Here is a 22,274-nt window from a genome sequence, read left to right on the forward strand (position 1 = left end):
TCTCCTCTCCCTCGGCTCCACGGCTCTGTCATAAAATGTTTACTTTGTATAAAAACAATATTCTTCCCCCGACTTCCATTTAAGTCGTATACATTTTTCCTCCCTCCGCTGCGATCCGTCCGCACGTGTAACCAGAATGAATGTCCTCTGAAAGCAGCTGTCAGGCGCGGCGTAAATTGGAGCCGTCTCCTTGAAGTGGCTCTGATTCGTAGTGACATTTCAATTTCCTGCCGTTCCCCCGATCCGCTTCCTGTCTGCGCATCACAGCTAGTGTTCCCTCCCTGACCGCAGCACTCTGCTCCCATTAGACGCCCGCTCTGCCCACCACTTCATTATGGGATGCTTGTAGAGCGCCGTGTTCCTGTTGTTGACGCCACTAGGAACAGGAAGTCCTCCTCCTCCTAACGTCCTTGGTTTGTCTCTCTCGTCAGGAATGTGATGCCTGACTTTGGCTCTGAGGTGATGGCTGAAGCTCAGCAGCGGGCGCTGGTGAAGCCCGTCTACACCATCCCCATCATCCCCCTGTCAAACAGCAACCAGTACCGACACCAGGACCACCACATGGACATGAAGGACTATAAGAAAGTAAGCCAGTCCACCTTCGCCGCTCTTGGCTTCAATTCTACTGATTCATCATTCATAATTATATATCTTTAGCTTATTTTCAGCTGATTTTAATTATTAGTCATAGGAAATTAGAGCAATAAGTCCAGAAATGTGATTTTTATGACCTACATTTGAGCTGAGGAGAGCTCCAACACACCTGAGTCAGCAGTCGGTCGTCTCTGTAAAGACCTGGTTTGTTAGAGAAGAAAAGATGGCTGACTTCACTGAGAGTAAGGAAAAAAACAAAGATTACTGCTAAAGTGGCATATTCTAGTAGTTTCCACCATATTCTAGTTCATGAAGTCGCTGCATAACAAATGTTATCTCTTTGCTTTTTACTCATCACTTCACACAACAGTTCTTACTGGTCGCTGTTTTGGTTTGCGCTGACTCAGTCCCACATTTCGGCATTTCTAAATGGCAGCCAAGTACGAATAATCAGCGTTCAGTAAGCACTTTATTTCAGAACAAGCAATCATTTCAGCTCCCGTTTATTTTTACTCAAAATATGCAAGTTTCAGCATTCATCCTTGAAGAGCGATGACGATAGAACAGGGTGAAGCAGCAGCATGAGTATCTAGGAATTATTTGCTGCGTAATGACAGCAGACCTCCTGTCTGGGTTCAGCTCCAGCTTCCTCTTGTTTTCTGTGCCCATCGGCAAGGCACTTAACCCCACCTTACCTCAGGATCAGAGGAGCTGCAACTGAATGCCCACAAGTTTCTGAATGTGATTAGTTTATCATAATACTTCATCTAGCTAGCTGCTGCTGCATGTTTAGCATTGAGATGCTATTTTAGGCTTCTTTGCTGATAGGCTAACTCCTGTTAGTACAACTTGCACACAACAATAGTGTTTTTTATTGTTCTGTCACATCAATTTTTGAAGCAAAAATTAACCTCAGTGGGACAAGAGAAGCGGCTTTGTCCTCCATCGCTGTTAGTGGAGGCCACTTGTGCATCAGATTTACAGACATACCAGAAACGCGCAACTACATTTCTGGCTCCTGTCTCTTTTTTTGTATAATATATAATTATTTTTACATGTTAGAATTAATGTAATTAATAAAAATTAACACATTTGGTGATATTAAACACTATTTGAGACTCATCAGAGACTAAAATATATTTCTAACCTGATTCCTTGTTTGAAACTAGCAGGTTTCAAATAGTTATTTGAAACAGTTTTGGCCTCATTTCTGGAAGTTTTATTACTAAAGTAAGTCAATGTGTCACTTTCACGTTCAGTCTTTCAATGAAAACCTCTAGAAATGATGTTGGTGTTCCACAGAAGCTTTTTAGTCAGCATTCATTACTGCCTTTTCCATAGATGCAACGAAATAAATGAAAGCAAATCTACTTTTATGTGCCAAAATAAGCATGTAAAATGGTTTCAGTGCAGACTTCAGGGCACCCCTCGTCTCTGGTGATTGACATGACTCACAAACTTTTCTCTGAGGAGGTTGGGTCCAACACCAGACCCAGAATGTTGTTAAAGGCAACTTTAACTAGCAACTTGTGGTTCTTTTAAAGGAAACAGTTAATTATGGTTAATTATTTGCACTCTGACATTCTTAGAGATTCAAAGTAAATATGTTATTATTGGAGCTGATGGTATAAATGACAACAAACACGTTTCTCTGCTGATTAACTCTAAATTTGCTGAATTTCGAGGTGTGTTATTGTAAAACGATGTTGACGAGCACTCCGGTTCTTCACCGTCTCATTAGTCAGAACCTCTGTGAGCTCATTAATGCTCCATCAGCTTCAGAGAGCAACATTTCCTCTCCACCAGACGCCCGACGTCTCATTTCGAGTTATATCTACAAACATTTTTTTTCTCCCCTCCGTGATTCATTCTCCATCACAGAACCTCTCCCCGCTCTGTTTGCTTTGTCTCCAAACTACGAAGGCTGACAGGAATCCGACTAATCCCGGTAGAGTCTGTTCAGACGGGGAAGTGTGTTCCCGCTGGGGGAGTCTGGGTGAAAGGTGGCACGGGGCGAATAGCTGCCATCTGGCTCGGCGGCGGCATCTGCCACGTGCCTCCATCTGCATATCAATGCCTGCTTGGCTCACTGTTGTTCCTGCTGACTATTAATAGGCTGTGCAGAGACTCTCCCCTCTGAGCTAGCAGCTATTATTGATCCTGGTTTGAAAATGTCGCAGGGTTTGCTCAGTCTGGAGGATAAACGTGTCATTTCTGTTTGTGTCTGTGTTTTTTTTTTTTTTTTTCTAGCCTGAGAAAGCAGAGGCAGTTCGGACCAAAAGGAAATATGAGAAGAAACCCAAAATGGCTCCGATGTTGGCGCCTCAACATTCAGGGCCCTCTGTGTTCAATCCTAAGGACCTCAACCAGTATGATTTCCCCAGCTCAGACGAAGAGCCGTTCTCACAGGTATTTAGACTCCAGTCAAGCCCAATCTCCATTTATCTTTAAAAAAAAAAAAACCTGCTGCGATTGCTATCATGTAAACTGTTCCTATTCGTGTTGTTTTTGGTCTGAAATGGTACGGTTTCAAGTCTTTTTTTTGTAGCTGACTTGATTATCGTTGTTTTTATAGATCCATTCAGGTTCCTCGGAGGCAGAGGAGGAGAATGACCCAGATGGCTGCTACGCGTTCAGGAGAAAGGCTGGCTGTCAGTATTACGCTGTAAGTGCCCTCCTGTGACTCCTGGCTGTTTCTATTTATAGCGCTAACAACAGGCTGCCCGCTTGCTGGGCTCCCTCGCTGCGACGCAACAAAACAAGAATGAATGGAACTAGAGATGCACAAACTGAGATTCTTCAGCCAATTTCTGACTTTTATAATGATAAAGGGTTAGGCTGAAAAATATTGACATTTTTCTGCCCTCGAGGTTTTTACCATCTTCACAAACATTTTATTGTAGAATAAAATTATTCTTTTTCTTTTTTTTCAAAAATCAATGGCAATCTACTTGGTAAAATGTTCCAGGTTGTTGATTGTAAATGGTAGTTCACATTTAAAGGACCTTAACATTAAGCATATTGATCTAAATCCTCCTAATTTAAGGCCCGTTTAGCTGAAAGGCTAAAATAATTCCCAAAAGGTCATTTTGAGTTTCTCCAGCTTTATAAATTATGAATAAAGTTTCAAACCACTGGATTCCAATCGTCTGTAGAAGTGTAGATTTGTTTTCTTCTCGTTTTTAATCTTCTGTTCTTCTCCTCCTCCTCCAGTGTCATCCAGATAAGACTGGCAGCTGGCCCTGGGTCAGCCCGTCAGAGGGTGGGCTCAGTGAGCCGCGCTACCGCTACTGTCTGACCTCGCTCAATGCGCCGTGGCGCTGCATCGGTTTGGCACGGCGCCGTGTGGGCAGAGGGGGCAGGTGGGTTCACCACTCCATCCTGAGCTTCCTCACTTAATGGCTGCAAAGAAACACACAGATATGATGACCTTTACCTAAATTAAATATGCTAATTTTAGCATTCTAACTTATTTGTTGCATTCAGAATAAGAAAAATGGTGTTATGACCAGAATGTGGGATTCATATGCCTTAAACATGTGGAAGAAGTTGCTCAATTGAGACCAAAACAAATATGGTGGAAGACTCGCTTTGCACATTGTTCATAATACATGGTAAACACGGTGGTGGCAAAGTCATGCTGTGGGGATGCCGTTTTTCCAGTCAAGGAAACTAAAGATTCGGCTACATACAACTTGATTATTGGAGGCAGACCATAAACATTTTTCATGCTAGAATCCCTTAAATCTGCACAGATAAGAAAAATTGGGCAACATAACTAACAATTGTTTTAGTTATCAATTAGTCCAGCGATTATTCACAACATGAATCAATTAATTGGATAAAAATGGCGTATACTGAAGATTTTTCATTTAAACCTTTTTATACAATATTAGAAGTACATTAAAGGATGCAAATAAATAAATCTGATTTAATTTATTTATTTGATTAACCAAAAACAAACCTACAAATGTAGAGCAGACAACTGTAAGTTGTGATTAAAATACCAAATATTGAGCCGCTTTCTGTTTTCAGCAGGGACGATGAGCTGAGGGTTAGCGTAGCGTCTCTGTAGCATCCTCCCAGCAGCCCCAGCTGGCCGTTTGCGACTGAGGTGACGGTCCTAATGCGGGGTTCTGCTATGGGCTGGTCCCAGATCGGAGCTGCAGGGAGACGCATCCTGCAGCTCGGTCTGTTTGCGTCCAGTGAAGCTTTAGTGAGCTCTGTCTCGGTGCCAGGTGTTGTTAACGAGAGCATCTGGGTTATTTATTATCTTGTTCTCAGGCGGGGTTCCATTTCTGTTTACAGCGGCCTTATCAGCCGACCCCAGGGACTGAGTGATCATGCAGTCTCTCAATTAAAACGTTCTGCTTGGTGAAAGGAGATATTTGCTCTTGATTTATTAGAAAAATAACCATCTTGCTGTGTTTGGCATTAATGTCCAAAGCTGTTGAATGATTTTGTTTTGTTTTGACTGCTGATCTCTCAATCAGCGTTTATGGAATATTTTATCCGGACATTTTTTTCCTGTACGTTTGCTTATGCACTCAGGTGCTTCAGATGTCCCACGTTTTCACACCAAACCTTAAATTTTATTGTAGGCTGTTTGAGTTTTATGTTGAAACAGTGAAAAGCGTGTTTTGTTTTTTATTAATGTTTGTAAAGTTGAAATAAAATTCTCCAAGTCAGAAATGCTGGATTGGGAATTAAACCGTTAATTGTGATTAATCAATTATTGAAATGATGGCTAATTTAGCAATTGATTTATTTTGCTAAATAAATGTCCTGTTAAACACTTTTTGCCATTAAATTATTAATTTGGTTAATCAAGAAAATAACCGAGCAGAAAAGGTTGAACTTTTCACACGTTAATGTTAGAAGTACCATAGAAGTATCCATTAAGGGAATATTTTGTTTATTTTAGGCAATAAAATATTTATTTAAAAAAAGAATTGAATCATCTGCATCTTTTAATATATTTTTAATTTTTAAAAATGGCTTAAATGGTGAAAAACCTGCACAATGTGGCATTTGTTCCGATTAATCGTCAGGAAAAAAATCCTGTATTGGATCGATTTCTGTGAACTCACTGCTGATTGTCACTGACATTTCTGGACTTTGACTAGGCCGTTACTGCTGTAATGTTAACTGGTTCCTAACCTCATTGTTTGCACGAAGTTCAGATGGACGCTCTCATATGTTAGCATGCTAGCATTAGTAGATAAGCATGTAGTGAGAAGCCTTGCGCAGCATGATGCTGCCACCACCGTGTTTAACCATGAGAATGTTGGTGTTTCCACCTCATACAGTAGGTTACATTTTTCATTGACAAGATGAACTTCTTCAATGTTGGCAGCTTCCCCTCTTTACTATCGTCATGGAGTATGAACACTTTTCAAATGCACCGTTACACATCATGTGAAAGAAGTAGATGCTTAAAATCATTTTTGTCTCCACCTTTAATGAGACGCATGACAGTTACTGGATTACCTGTTGGGTTCGTGGGGTAGACATGCGACTCCATCCAGGTCGTCCTTCCACTGACTTTCCTGTGTCTTGTTCCAGGGTTCTGATGGACCGAGCTCACACCGACCAGGGCGTCCTCCAGAGCGCCGACTCCGACCCGGAGTCCGAACCGCTCGCCTCGCCGCTTCGCAGCTCCAACACCAGTACCTCAGAAACCAATACCTCGGACCCCGCTGGAGGCCCCGCCGGGCCCCGGCCCTCGTCGGCGACGCCTGTGGACCTCAGCCGGATTCTTTTGAACATTAAGGCGTGCCGCTGGAGGCACTTCAGACCACGGACGCTATCCCAGCACCCCGCCGGGGGAGCGGATATTTCCCGCAGTGGATTTAGGGATTTTGGCCGAACTGTGTCGGGATTAACTCGAACCCTGTCTGGAGGCTCTGGAGCCCAGAACCGCACTGGACCCACCACCACTCCTGTTAACGGTGAGTCTGTTTGTTTTGTTTTATTTTGGTAAAGAAAGTTTTGTTTTCCTCACAAAGAGCTCGTTTAATCTCACTTAGAACCCAGAAATGTTGCTGATTGTGTGCAAACGCTTCGTTCTTCCTGGGATAATTAAAAACCGATTTTAGTTTGAGGATCATTAAGAAATAATTGAATGTTAATTTGGATTAATTTGGACATCCTTTGTTGTTTCTCCAGCCTGCACACTTCAGGCTGATCTTTTATTGTTTATTAATGCTTTAAATGTTTCATATTTCTGCTGCCATAGGTCGGGTTTAATAATCGCTGTTTCTTGGGTTTCCGGCTTTTAAGATGTTTTTTATCTCCTGAGTTCATACTTTGATGTAAATTTGAGGCTTTGTGTAGATGGAGAGGATTGCAGTTTGCTTTATTAGGGTGTATTAATTTAGTCAGAAAGTGTTTGTGTGAAGTTTGGGTAAATTGATTTGTTTTTTATAGTTGCTGAAATGTGTGGAAAATGGTGGCGTTACTGAAAGCTGTAGATTTTTTTCTGTTTTTGCTTTTTGTTTTTGTCACTCTTGAATAATTCTGATAATATCAGAGAGACAAACTGGATACATATTCATGCATTTCCTAATGAGCGTCATTTGTGGGTTTTCGAGTACTTAACGGCCTATTTAAAACCACAGAATCTGAATCAGTATCTTGTTTTCGAAGAGGCCACTCAGAAAGGCGTCCATTTGTTATGGTTTGTTTTATTTGAGCTAATCAGAGGTAGACTTTTCAGATTTGCTTTGTATTATTGTCCTGCCATCAGTTCACAGAGTAACTTAAAAATCTTGGATCATTTAGTTGTTTTGGGAAATGTGTCACAGCAGCACATCGAGCGGCCATGTTGTCCAGTTTCTCCCCCTCACGGTTGAATCGTGAAGAACGAGCCTGAGGAAAGTCAGCTGTTTTGTTCTGTGACCTACTGGATGAATGGTGATGCTGTTGGATTAGTCTCTCATTGGCTTCTGATTTGATTTATCCAGGAAAGAAACTTTAGGGTTTCTCAAAACTTAATTCTTATACTGAAACACTTTTACTTGGAGCTAACGGTGACGACACTGATGAATTCAGAGCAACTTCTCCTGGTGATTTCCTGCTTCTTTAGACGTTGTTGGTTGTTTTAACTGAGAACTTTTGTTTTAAACTGTCTTACTGACACATAATCACACTTCCCTCTTGGACTCAAAAGCTACAGATATTTGTATCTGACTGTTTAAAACCTGAATAGTATAAAATATATTATCCAGTACATTTGGGGGGTTTTGTAATTCAGCTCCTAACTGGGTTGGTTTTGCTGCTTAGGAGGGAAAAGATATGAAAAAAGGTTTGTGGATGTTTTATTTACGCTTCACATAAACTAAGAAAAAAGAAGTGAATTAAACTATAGCAGCACATTCCTGGTAAAATTGAAAGATGTGTAATAAGTGTCTAGTTTCTGCAGCAGAGTGACGGACCGCTAAACGGCTAAAATCAATTATTTTTGTCGCAGAGGTGAAGAAAATCACGTCTTGTTTTTCTCAGCCTCATGTCGTTCAGCCCTTCATGCCACAACGGCCTTGGTGGACTTTTTACCTCCACCTGCATTTGAAACGTTGGTGTGATTGGTCAGAATTTGGTGTTTATGTAGCAAACAGCCACAACCACTAAATGTCCAGAAGCCGGTTTTCAGCCACGGAGCAGGATGGATAGTTTTGATAGATAGATATATATATTTATTTATATATATATTTTTTTTTTTTTTGATGTATTACAAAACACTGTGGCATTATCACTACACTCTAAACCCAATAAGCTTAAGAGTCCAACGATGCGTTCAGCTATGTTGCGTTTGTAAATACGAGATGTATTCAGTATTTCTGTTGGAACCTGATCCAATGTGTTTTAAGATCCCAGTCTGTTTATCTGTCAGTGTAGAATAATTCAGTTTTCTACTGCAGATTCTCAGCACCAATCTCTCTGTTTTCACAAATAGATTCAAGGTTTCCACAGAATCACTAACTTGTTTTATCGTTTCATGCAGCTTTGTGTTTTAGTTAGATGTGGTGAGATGCAGTCATGATGCCCTTATACAATAAAACAGCAATAGAACGAGCCTTGAGGCTAGATGCTACTGTTCTGATGTGAAGCGCTGTAGATGGGCCAGAAGAAGCACAGACATCATCCTGTTTAGTATTTTAATATTTGCAATCAATTGCTAACCAATCAGAAGTTATGCTCTTATTTAATAATTTGGAAGAACTTCATTACCAGATTAGTCAGAAAGGGAATTTTACTGCTAGCTTGATGATCTGGTTGTTTTCCTCCTGGTGTTATTTTATCTCTTGTTTCATGTATTTTGAAAGATTTCCTTCTTTCACAAGGCCTGAGTGAAGTTGCCCCCTCCCCCCCACCTTCTTCAAATCAGACAAAATTGGTGTCAAACATTTGTGCAGCAAAAATTTTCGTTTGTGCCGCTATCATTTTAAAGATATAAAGAAATGTTTCTAGAGGTCATCCAAGGTCAACCATCTTCAAATCAGACAAAATGGGTGCCAATCAACTCGACTACGTTTGTGCAGCAAAAAGTTTTGTTTGTGCTGCTTTGGCTTTGAAGATATTAATGAAAGTGTAAAGGTCAACCAGCCCCCCACCCCACCCCACACACACACACACTTTTAGGAAATCAAACAAAATTTGTGTCAAACGTTTGTGCTGGTTTGTGCAGCGAAATTTTTTGTTTGTGCCGCTATCATTTTAAAGATATAAAGAAAGTTTAATTTCATAAAAGTGGGGGGGCTGGTTGACCTTTTGACCTTTACACTTTAATTAATATCTTCAAAGCCAAAGAAGCACAAACGAAAATTTTTGCTGCACAAACGTAGTCGAGTTGATTGGCACCCATTTTGTCTGATTTGAAGATGGTTGACCTTGGATGACCTCTAGAAGCATTTCTTTATATCTTTAAAATGATAGCGGCACAAACGGAAAATTTTTGCTGCACAAACGTTTGACACCAATTTTGTCTGATTTGAAGAAGGTGGGGGGGCAACTTCACTCAGGTTTTCACAAGTCCTGCATGACACAGAGCTTATGAGTGTTTATTTTCTTTTCACATGTGATATTTGCCATTAACTGCTTGGTGCCACACTTTCCAAGCTTAAATGTTCGGACCCAGGTCACTAATTACTTTTAAGCCGTTAAGATAACTATGGTTAATGTTCAGAATCGTCCTCATCTGCGTCCCAATTCATCGTAAAAACATTTTTTCCTTTCGCTAGTACATTAGTCATTGTTCATCTTGTACCCTTGGAAAGGATTTTGCTCTTATGTTTGTGTTTTATCACGTAGTGCAGACGTCTGCTGCAGGTTCCTACAGTAGAACTGAATGCCAACCTAACCTGAAGCTCTTTGACCTCCAAAACGTTTTCTGTGGTAACCTGAAAGTCTTTCCGAGTCAAATTGAAGACAGACAAGCTTCTCCTCTGAGCTGCACTAACTTCTACTGTCAGGGCTGGAAATGTAGCAAAACTGAACAGTGTGACTAAAATGCAAATCCAAATTTACTCCACAGATATTTGTTTGGATCCAGTTGATTGTCTGGTTTTGTTCATTGCATCAGCAGAAACCTGGTTATTTATTCATTTGGCGATTTAAAGGTACTGAAAAGTGTTTCACCTAGATAGAAAGATTTTATCCACTTTCTGCCAATCAAAAACATCGGCTTAAAAATAAAGATTGCTGCAGTCTGTATGCTAATTGCGTAGCAGTAGTTGTCCTGAAGTTTAACATTCTTTTTTTTTCTTCCTGTTTTCTCCACTTTTTCTTCCACCGTCCTCCATAACAAACACGTAAAGCAGAAACATGAACTCATGAGCTAGTTTCCAGATTTTCCTTTTGGGAGTTTGTCAGAACGCGCTGAGCCTGAACTGCTGGAGGAGGACAGACGAGCTCACAGCAGCTGGGCCCGTTTTACACACCAGCACCTGATGATGGAGTCGCATAGAAGAGCTTCACACCTGTTAATAAAGTTTGTTTTCCTAATTTCAGTTCTAAACTGGAATGTAACGCTTAAAGCAGTTCAATCAGATATTTAAACAACTTTATTTTATTTGTAAGTATAGAGAAATTTAAGTTTTTCTAAATGATTTTCTCAAATATACAAAGCTACAGTGATGCGATGCGACTGGCTTTGTTTCTTCCTGAATTAACTTTGACTAGACCAACTTATTGATATACCACAGATTAAAGCAACAAGGAATATTACTGATGTATGTGACAAAACACAAAGGGGCGTTGCAGCTGTTGGAACAGTTTAGAGCCGAGAACATATTGATGTTGCCAAAAGCTACCAGCCTTCCCCCCGTATGTCCAAACCCTTTAAAAAGGGTCAACTCTGTTTATCTTTTTTTTTTTTTTGGCGTGGAAATGAATTGGGGGTTTTGTTTCCAGCTTGTTTTTGGAGGAGAGTGATGAGCATCCAGTAAATGCTCTGGTGCGTTTTATAAACCACCTGGTCTCCTAATCTGAGATGGTGTGTTGTAATAATATGCAAAATTACTTTCATTTCCAGCTTGGATTTTCAATATAGAAGTCACACATCAGTTTTCAACAGTTTTGTTGGTATATTGTGACCTGAAATAATAAAAATGTTGAGCTTCAGAAGCTTTTATTTATTTTACCGTAAACAGCATATTCAGCTGAAAGTAGGGATGTCCTGATAAATCTCCTCTGATTTCCTTAATTTTGTGAGCTCAGTGATCAGTCTGTATTTGCATGTGAAGCCGGTCTTAACAAACTGCAAAGGTCTAAGAATCACTCCGTCCCCTTTTTCTGAGAGCTGACTGACTGACCTGCTGCCCAGGTAACGTCTGCATGAGTGCTGTTAGCAATAGTCAACTTAGCCACTTTGTTGGTACATTTAGTGACTTTCCAGATAAAATAGCAGGCATCAGGAAAAATCGGCTTTTTAAAGATCTATAATCGGCCAGAAAACTGCAATCAGTGCACTCCCAGCCAGAAGGCCACATTAATTACTGAAGCTTTACGTTATCTCCATTGAAAACAGCACAACAGAATATTTTGTTTACATTATACTTCAAAGTAAAAATTATTATAGTTTAATACTCTAAATATGGAAGAATATCAAATGACGTGACGCCAGTTCAGGCCACGCCCCCTTGCAGAAGTAGATGAGACAAATGCAGACTAACGGAGCTCATTGCATTATCCGAGACATTTTTTGAGTCATTTTTGTCTTATAAACCAACACTGAGACAAAGACGGCAGGCAAGAAAATTCTGTAACTAGTCCTACGTCAGGTCTGTAAGGTTATTAGTGGGAAATGACAGAGATATCAACGATAAAGCCCAAGAGGGACACAAAGTCTGGTTGGATGTGACGCACTTTGCACGTACAAAATGGGTGAGTAATGACTGAATAAAACCAACTTGTGAAAATCTGCCTTCAAGAAAATGCTTAGAAATAAACAGTAGCATGAAACTGTGTTTAAATGCCAATACAGCAGTTAGTGCAGTCTGTTTTCATGCTGCCAGAGCTACTGTTGGAATCTACACGCATAAAATCCAGCATAACTACCTTCACTTATTGATCTGGAAATGATTAGATGTTTAGCATTGTTGTTTTAATTTAACCGAGTTGTGTTTATTTGACCAGTAGCCGTCAGCCGTGAATCGTTTTGTAAGGAGTCGTGAGTCGTTAGCACGGAGCTATCAGTAAGTGTCGGTATGACAAAAACTGGGATGTTTGCTACCAGTTGCCTTCGTGGTGCAGTGAGGTGAGGCACTTGGTAGTTTTCATTCATCTGGATGTGAGGTGGGCTGCAGTTCATGGTCCGTTTTTTGCGTTATTCCAGGCTCCTTTTTGGTTTTGGAAATGTAATAAATTGTATTCCGCCCTCTATACGTTCTGGGTAACGGCTGTCGGGAATGCTTATTACCCACTGACAACTGGGACCATGATTATCTATTATTTTCCTCAAAATCTCTGACTCCAGTGTGTTTTCTATGGCAGACATAGTCAATATTGTCAGAGTACTGTACTTGGAACACTGATTGGTCAGTTGCTGACAAGAGCCCTAGAATGATTGGAGGAGGATTGCTCTACGTCAGCTTGGGGGCGGAGCCGGCATCATGTCAGTTGTGATGGAAGCTTCACATGTACCTTGAAGTACAAGTCAGTTATATTGGATTATATATATATATTGGATTATAAACATCACAACTTTAAATAAAAGTTTGAAACCACAGCAAAAAACATGATGGTGTTTTGAATGGAATTATTTAAAAAAAAATAGTTTTGCTGTTGTTGAATGGGATGGGTATGCTTTTGTCTTGTCTAAATGTTTCTATGTAGATTTTCTGTTGAACTTTGACCTGTTGAATTAGCTTTGAGTAATAGAGTTTAATGTCTAAGTTGAGAGTTTTGTTTCAGAAATCTTGTTCTGAGTTTCATTGATTCCTGCCTGGCGTTTTCTCACCTATTTTGATTGAAATAATTGTGACTCCGATACCAAAAATGAATCGCCGACTGTTCCAGTTGCTCTTTGTTGTGCTTTTCCATGCAGTTAGAGAGAGAAAGCTGGGACCTTCTTCTAGAGTCGTATTGAATTCAGCTTCTCCAGTTTGAAAGTTTATTTTCTTGTTGAATAGTAAAACCAGCTAATTATTATTTTTTTTAATCTGCTGGCAAACATTCAGGATTGTTTTTTATCTGCATAACGGATTCTTAAACAGTCAGACCTCTTATTCCAGACAGATCCTCCAAAGCTTGGTTTCCTCTGCAGGAATCAGTTTTTCTTACCTCCGCACATTTAGAATTAAAGCTGGAGTTTTCTGGTAGATGCCACACATTTCTCTCTGGTTCTGTATTTTTGTTTGCAAACACATTCCTGACCCAGCTACCCTTCATAAAGATGTTTTCACAGAGTTTGAATCAAACATATTATAAAATCTACCAACCTTCAGCAGACTGTTTTAATGAAAGGAAGCGCAAATTTGCATTTGCAGCACCCCTCAGAAGCCTCTTAATCTCATTTTTAACCTGCAAAGTTTTAATATTTTTCAGAATTTATTCTCCAAGATGCAGATGAAAGTGATCACATTTGCTACGGTGGATTGTTGATCACTCACTGATTTTTAAGCAGGTGTCTGTGAATCAGCGGTGTTTATTTTACAATCCATTGTACCAACATGTGCCCGTAAAGCCATTGTTTTGCCATCATCTGGTCCTGATCTCCGGCTCTGTGTGTCTGCAGCGTTCACCGCCGAGCAGTACCAGAAGCACCAGGAGCAGCTGGCTCTGATGCAGAAGCAGCAGCTGGAGCAGAGCCAGCAGCAGAAGCAGCAACAACCGGTCAACAATCCGACAACCACCACCACCACCACAAACACACAGGTCAGTAGGAAGCCTCCACCTGATCTCATCTGAGCAGATGGAGTTGCTGTGGGGTGGTGAGGGAATCGCCTGTTTGGTATCAGAGGTTCTGAGAGCAGCTGTTTCAGTACTTTCTGATCACACATGTTTTCTCTCTGTGTGTTGCTGGTTTCAGACCCTTGTGTCAAAAACGCTGGACCAGGCCAGCGCCCAGTTTGCTGCCTCGGCCCTCATCACCACAGATCAGCTGCTCGGCTTCAAATCCAAAGAGGAGTTGGTGCTGGCGACCGGAGTCAACGGGGTTCTGACCGGTTCTGGTGGGTTTCAAGCTTTCTGCAGGATTCGGGATTCCATCCATCATCCAACTGCGAAACCATTTGTTAATCCAACCACCCATCTAGCTAACCAATTCATCCCTCCAACCACTAAACCACTGTTTCTCAACCTTTTTTGGGCCAGCACCCCCCTGGCCTTTATCCAGGTCCCTCACCGTCCCCCACCAAAGAATTTGTAGGTTACTTTGCACTGACCATTATTTTATTAATATTACTGTCACTATTGTAGATGTTTTGATTTTTATGCTTGTTTCTGTATTTATCATCAAAACTAATTTCCCAGAGAGCAAAAAAGCTATGGGAATAGAAATTATTTTCACAGGCGTCTATGAAAAATGCAATGAACATTCAAGTTAAAATCTGTAGGCCTAACAGCAGCCAGTCAGAGTGGAAAAAATATTCTTATTCTTTGCCATTTTCTAGTTGTTAAATATTCCACAAAATGACCAGATAAAAGATGCTCAACATGCCAGTTTAAACTTTGAACTATTTGCAAACGACTGAGTTCTGCAACATTAAAACATGGATAGAACTGTAACTACATTAATCATGGCTCTTCTTCTCTTCGGTGTTTCTGTCGGTTTCTGGTGGTGCAGCTCTGTGCTGCCTTCAGGAGAATGGGACATCAGAGCATCAACCATAAAATATCACCCACATGGCATTTATTGTGCAAACCAGAGCTTTCAGTGGAAAAACAAAAGTTCCAGGTCCTTTTAATGCCAAACAAATATGAGACAGAAACATGGATTATATCTTTATATAGACCTGGCTATTGATTATAGATTAGTAGTTTTACTGGACAGAAATTACAAAGAACAAATCTGGTTCTTAATCAAATCCTAATGAGTCTAATTGAAGTACATGAAGTCATCAGCCTCATGACATTAACACTGACATAAAAAATAATATTGAAGAAATAAATATATCAAATCTAATTAAAAACATAAATAAGTGATCAGTTCTTTACTGTTATGGTCTGTAAGATATATTTATTATCAGTACTAGATATGGTCTCAACAAACCCATCACACTTCAACAATATTATTTTACCTTTTATCTGGAAATAGTGTCTGTTTATTCTTGCCATACAGTCCTCTGTATTAATTATTGCTCGAAAGGTCTTGCCATACCAGTTTATTCCTCTGTATTTACTTTAGTTTCTTAGTTTGTTCTTGAATTTTGTTGTTCATTCATTTCCATTTAGTTTCATTTGATTAGTATTATCTTCTCTTGGTTTATTGCTATGTCCACTTTAGTTTCTTTCCTGTTGCTAGATTTATTTTATCGTTTATTGACCATCAGTAATCTTCACTCATCACTTGCTGCGCCTCTTAATCGTCATGTTTCACATCATGTGTTGATTTTTCACTGTTCAGTGTCGGATTCTCTGTTTTTATGCCATAATTCACATCTAGTTCGTCGCTCCGTTTTATGTCCTGCTTCTCCTGTTTCAGAGTTTTGTGCAATGTGAACGTCTTTTTTTTTTTTTTTTTTAACCCCTAAGGTGCAGGGCGGTCAGGAAACATATCGATGGGGAAAAGGCAGACTGACATAAACCTTTTAAAACAACGGAAACAATTTCTGCATTCTGATTATTGAAATTTAAAAGTGCTTTGTTGTTCTATCACCCCCGTTTCATACCGGACCACTTACAGCACCGTGTTAACGCTATAAAATGAACGCTCTCTATCGTGGTATCACCCATGGAGGGATTTCTTTATTTCTTTATTTAAATTGGTTCATTTTCAGAGGGATACACAGTGAGGGTATCGTGATTTTAGCTACCAGTAGCAGGAGAACGGAGCTGCGCCAAGAAGCTAACAGAAGCTAACAAACATTGAATAGAAGAAGAGCTGCCATCGATACAGTTGCAGCCAGGCATGATTTAATGTTACACAATACAGTTTTACCAAGTTGCTCAAAGTCTAAACTGGTATTGTTGTGCATTCAAGGTGTAAAGTTTACCTTCAACCAAACGCCCCACAAAGGCATCCCAGCGCCCCCCTTTTGTAAAAATGTGCCCCCTGCCGTCCTCTGAATGCCCCCTGGGGGGCGGTACCGCCCACGTTGAGAACCGCTACACTAAACCACCCATTCACCCACCAAACTGATCATCCATCCATTAGCTTATCCATCAAATCAGTACTTTATTCATTAAACCAACCAGACTTTCAGTTTCTCCAACCATCAACTGTTAATTTGTCAATCCGCCAGGCATCCATTTATCATCTTTCCGTATCTACACCTTTTCCATTAAAGCCATCTTTTTCTAGATTTCAATATTTAAACTAACCTCCTTTTGCTGTTTATTTATAATTAGTTTTATACTTTAAAAGTTGGCAAAAAGGATGGAGCGCTCTGGGAATATAATGATGGATTTTTGACATGATGTAAATGTGGATTTCAGTGGATTACACCATAGATTAAGTTCATGGCTCCCAGCTCTACCCATCCTCCTTCACCTCCAGCACTGCTGGCAGCTCATCAATTAGTCGTTGCATCAGCGTTTAGTGTCAACCAGACTGAATAATAAGCGTGATAAACACTGGATGTGTGGCAGCACTGCTGGAGGTGGATTGCATTAGATTATTTAGGTGTTTCTCTTCTTCTGCTAATGACTCAGTGCGGTAGTTTGCAGATAAACTGGAAGCGTCTATTTCTCTTGTGGATCTTCAACCGTTTCTTCCATTTTTCCTCACCAGGCATTTACAAAAACCTGCACCTCAGCAGCGCCGCCTCCACTCTCCACACCACCAACCAGTCGACACACACTACCACGGTCGCCGCCCCGACCTTCCTGCAGCCCTCCATCAACGCCGCCGTCCCCGCGCCCGCCACAGTCGTCCCCGCCTCCATCAACGCCACCCCCAGCACCCACACGGCCGCCACCGCAGCGGCTCTGGGGCTGCTGGGATGCGGCGCCGCCGGGGCAGCCCCCACAACCACTCAGGTCCTCATCGGGAACAACATCTGTCTGAGCGTGCAGTCGGCCGCCAGCCTGGCGGGACGCCACATCCCCCGGACCCTCGGCAACGTGCCAGCCTCTGCCTTAAAGCTGTCCACCTCCACCAACCTGCAGATGCCCAAAGTCTCCGGAGCGTCGTCCATGGACATGAGCTCCAGGTGAGGACGCTTTCCAAGAGGAAGTTGGAGAAATCATATTTCCTGAACAGATTAAATTCCTCAACGGTTCCAGTCAGAAGAAGCTACATAACCAGGCAAATAAACATCGTTTATTATTAAGAGTTTTATAGAACCAGATAAAACCCACTGAGATCAAAACCTCTTTTATAACTGACCAGGAAAGCACAACACACAACAGTGAAATAAATAACTGGATACGAACTAAATAAACATAAAAAATACGCAAAGTACAAGAGTTATTATAAAACATAGGCACTGTTCGATTTAATCCCATTTTCAGTTTCTTAAAGGGACAGTATTATGTATTTTCCAGTGCAGTTTTATAGATTAACCAAGTAACAGTTGTTTAAAACTGCTTACTTAAAACACTTATTTTACTGGGTGTTTTTACACGAAGTAAAAATTGCACCGCTGTCTCTTTAAAAGCCCCCTGCTCTTTCTGAAACTCCGTCTTCAGGATGCCATCACAGCGTAGCTCCACTGTTAACCCTCTAAAATTTTTACCAGCTTTTCACTGGGAAGTAGCTCCTATAATGAGCTCAGCAGATGTGCAGTTCCATCAGGTGTTTGCTAATTACTGCTGGCTAGTCTGAAGGAACTGAGCTCCAAGGAGGAGCGTTAGGTCCACCCAGGCGTTTTTGCACAGCTGAATGGTTGCCGTGGAGACTTAAAGGATTTCTCAAACGTGCATGAAAGAATTGAAGCAGCATCCAGGTATGTTTTTGATTAGGAATAACATGATGTAAAGCTCAAAAAGTCAATTTTACGTAACACTTTAAGATGGAGCCGAAAGCTTTTAGTGAAACAAGTTGTGACAGTTTGAGCTCCAAGCACAGAGGGCAGAGGAACGGAAAGCTTTCTTTCCCGTTCCCACATGTGGAACAAGGAGACCCAGAATGTCTGATCGTAAACGGTAACGGCTGCATTTCTCTCAAGAAAAGTTAATTTATAAGTAGGAACCGAGCCAAGAAGGGCCTTGTAAACCAGTCATCCAGAGTTTAATGATGTTCAGAGAAGAGACGCCAGCTTTTAATCAACTTTATTTATACCATTAGGTAGATTTGGTCACAGTGAGGTGAGGCAGCTTTCGTGCCAAACAGGAAATTTGACACAAACACAATAAATAGAACATAATTAAAAGTGTTCAATTCTTTAACATATTAAAAACAATAAACACACTGACTTGAATATGGCATCTTCATTAGGACAAGATTTAAAAAAATAATAAAAACATTAAGAAAATTGTTAAAGCTCTTCCAGATTGAATTTTAAGAACTTATAAGAGGAACAAAATGGGTTATGTTCCTCTTATAACAAAACCCATTTTGTTATAAGAGGAACAAATGTCCTCTTATAACAAAATGTCACTAAGTTTGACATTTTGGCATCCAGATATCTGCATCCAGATGGGAGCAGGGAGAAAAATGATGAAATCAGTTTTTTGCAAGTTGGAAATCCAAGATGATATTCAGCTTTTCTGAGTCGATATATTTATGGCTGCCATCCTCCTGGAAGGTGAAGCTCTCTCTGTTTCAACTTGTATAAATCTGTCCCTTAATAATTACAAAATTAATCTGTATGTCAGTATACATTGACAATATAAGTTGCAGTCAACATATCATTCTTCCCACTGACTCAGAAGTGTGTAAGATGCTTCCAAACACTTTTTTCTTCTAAAATGTTTGGAATTGATTTCTAGCAGGCTGATTTTCTTCTCATCCGTCTCGGTTAATTCTGCACATTGAAAAGCACTCTGATGTGTTCAGGGTAGTTTTTCATCACACATCCCACTTTCTTTGTTTTTGTTAAGTTATGTTTGCATATACTTGGAAATATGTCAACAAATCCAAATAAGATCTGTTGAGAAGATGAAATGATTGAACATTTACAAAGTTACAAATAAAAAAAGAAGTTGAAAAGAAGTAGGAAGAAGCCATATCTCACATTTGCACATCTAAATTTTATTTATTTTATGTCACAGTTTCAACTCTTTGTCCAAACCATGCTCATTATCCACAAAAGATTCCTGTACAGTTACATTCATTAGCATTAACAAAACAACCAAAAGCATTCAGAAAGATGAGGGCCCCTAGTCTAGAGCCAGTTTTGGTGCCTAACATGAAATTAAACATTTACATGAATAAATAAAAGTAAACATTTTAGTCATGCAACTTACAAAACATTAATAGATGGGTCTACATACAATTCATCTGAGCCTGAGTTTTATATAAAGTAAAATGCTTAGAAAACACATTTGTTACAAAGAAATCCTAAATCTTTGGGCACCCCTCAAAAACCTGTCGCCCTGGGCAACCGCCCATCCTAAGCCTGACCCGGGAGATAACGTCTCTGTCCTCGTCTCTCTCAGGGACAACCACGACGAGGACAAGCCGGCGCTGAACAGTATAGCAGACAACACAGTGGCCATGGAGGTGACGTAGTGTCGGCGTGTCGACGCGGCGTTGGCATGACGACGGCGGCGGCTCCACTCTGTAGGTGCTGTGCATCGTAGCATCGGGGGGCGCTAAAGGGACGGCAGGACTGGAAGCGGGCGGAGCGGCGACTCATCTCTTTTTACACCCTTTTTCTTTTTTTTGTTTTTGTTACCGTCAAGAAAATATTGACTCATGTAAACTATAAATATGACATAAATTAGTATCTGTACAGCAACTACATATTTGTAATATCCCCCCCTCCCTCTTCACGTGTATATATATTACTTGAATACAGAACTGTCCATTTGTGATGTTTTGCACTTGGGAGTCAAACTTTAAAGGAAAAAAAAAGAAAAAAAAAAAGAATAAGCCAAGTTGACTTGTGGCGAGTGTGAGAGGAGATGTACAGAGAAGAGTTTTATCACGTGCATGGTGCGGAGCCTGCTGGTTTTATCTATTTATTGTGCTGTGTTTACAATTTGTTTTGTTTTTGTTTGTTGCTTTCAGTTTATTTTTTTTATTTGTACACTGTACCTTTGTTGGTTCCTGTGCTGTTGTGTATGTTTGATAGCTACGGACTCCTGGGTATTTTTGTATTTTGTGAACACAAAGCAGGTCCCCCCCACCCCACCACCACCACCATCACCCTCATATCACTTTATTTTTTGCTTCGTTTTTTTTTTTTTTCCTCCCCCTGGATCACATTAACGTGAGCTGTGATGATGAGGAGGAGGAGGAGCAACTCTTCCTCTTCGTATAATGTCCCAAACACAAGTAACAAAACAGGGATGAAGTCTCTTCCCAGAAGCTTCTGCTTCTAATTTAAGCACTATTGTTTTGTGACTTTTTGTTTTTATATAAATATCAATGCTGCTTTTGTATTTTTTATTTTTTTTAAAGGAGTCATCTGTCATTTTCATGCAAGTGGCGTCTCCTTTAATTGTTTTATCTGACTTTATTTTATTTTATTTTTTACAAAACAAAAAAAGCTATTTTTGTATTTTGTTTTTCTCCTTGTGGTTAAATTGATTGTAAGCTTTTTTTTAAGACTTCATTCTTTTGTTCATTTGTTACTTGTTCATGCATAGGTGATAAGGGAGGTGAACGGGCAGTAATCGCTGTTTCATCATTCCAGTTTTTAATATCGGAAAGAGAGAGAAAAAATCCCAATGAGGGGCGTTTGTGAGAATTTCTTTTCTCACTTCCTCTTTGTTTTCTTTTTTTTTTTCTTCTTCTTTTTATTTCTTCTTGGTAAAAAGAATCTCCAGATGGCTGCGAGGCCAAAAACCACAAGTATTTGGTGCCTTCCTTTTGGGGAAAATGTACGTCGTCTCTTCCGTGAAGAGTTAAGAGGCACAAAGGCAGCATTACTTAGTAGTGCTTCTTGTCTTTGTCAGAACCTGAATGCCCAGTCCAATGGCAAAATATATCTTTGAGGTTTACTTGTCCCACCTGGAGGCTGAAAAGACTTAAAAAATGTGACAGAACTCTCACTAAAATAAGAAAATAAAGCCCAGGGCATTAAATGTGAACTGTTTGGACTCCTGTTTTATGTGCCTGGTTCTCTGCTTGTGTTGAGATTGTGCCTCCTGTATTTTACACAAAATCTCCTGTAGTGGTCAGTATTACAGCAGTTTTGAAGAAGCCTCTGACTGAAGATGCCTTATTTTTGTATTGTAGTTTAAAAATGATGCTGAGAGTTGTCCGATTGTCTCCAGACGATTTCAGATCCAAAACAATATCAAAAAAAACCGTGTGAACACAAAACACAGTTTGAGATTTTATTTATGTAGGAGGGGAATTTAATTTGGAATATCTCTGACTCGAACACCTCTGCTGACAGATTTAAAGGTGAGCAGCATTGTCTTCAATCAGAGGCTTCTTCAGATATGTTGCAAGACTGACTGCTACTGGAAATCCTTCCTTCCCACAGCAACTTTGAAGATACTTTGATGATTTGCATTTATTTTCCCTTTAAGATGAAGTAGTTTTGAAGTACCAAAACAGAAGTGTGTCTACAACATTGTGAACGAAATGAAAAATTAAGACCTTTCTGACCTTCACCTGAACACATTTCTGTATTTGTTACGTTTTTTCTGCTTCATTTTTTTTTTTTTTTAAATCACAATCTAACTTCCATACTCGCTGTATGGATGTTTAAGAATGCATAAAGCACATCAAGCTCCTCTCTGAGGCCCAACACCATCGTTCCCTCAGCAGTAATTGCTTCAACTTGCTTCTCTTTGTGTTTTCCGGAGCTCCCAGCTTGTTTCAGTCTCATCATTCATGCTGCAGAAGAGCAATCAGTCGTCAGACAGACAGACAGACAGACAGACAGCCGGCCCACCTAGCGGTCTGCAGGGTGGGCGTCAACCCGGCCTCTCCCACCCTCGTTACGGAGCCATTTTTCACT

The 22,274-nt window shown here is 40.3% G+C and overlaps 1 protein-coding gene across 2 annotated transcripts in view; it reads left to right on the forward strand.

The window, feature by feature from the left end:
- The window catches only part of LOC103456686 (enhancer of polycomb homolog 1-like), a 35,682-nt gene extending 14,289 nt beyond the window's left edge, over positions 1-21,393 (forward strand). For both annotated transcript variants that reach the window (XM_008396399.3, XM_008396397.3), the window contains 9 exons: positions 432-585; positions 2,845-3,003; positions 3,170-3,259; positions 3,808-3,956; positions 6,160-6,545; positions 13,829-13,968; positions 14,123-14,264; positions 16,985-17,405; positions 19,795-21,393. In XM_008396399.3, the coding sequence (XP_008394621.1) occupies positions 432-585; positions 2,845-3,003; positions 3,170-3,259; positions 3,808-3,956; positions 6,160-6,545; positions 13,829-13,968; positions 14,123-14,264; positions 16,985-17,405; positions 19,795-19,867 (1,714 nt within the window). In that variant the 3' untranslated portion in view covers positions 19,868-21,393. The remainder of the gene's footprint in view (positions 1-431; positions 586-2,844; positions 3,004-3,169; positions 3,260-3,807; positions 3,957-6,159; positions 6,546-13,828; positions 13,969-14,122; positions 14,265-16,984; positions 17,406-19,794) is intronic.
- The last annotated feature ends 881 nt before the right edge of the window (positions 21,394-22,274 follow it).

This window comes from Poecilia reticulata, chromosome 20 (assembly GCF_904066995.2).
Source record: "Poecilia reticulata chromosome 20, P_reticulata-male-v2, whole genome shotgun sequence".
Lineage (NCBI taxonomy): Eukaryota > Metazoa > Chordata > Actinopteri > Cyprinodontiformes > Poeciliidae > Poecilia > Poecilia reticulata.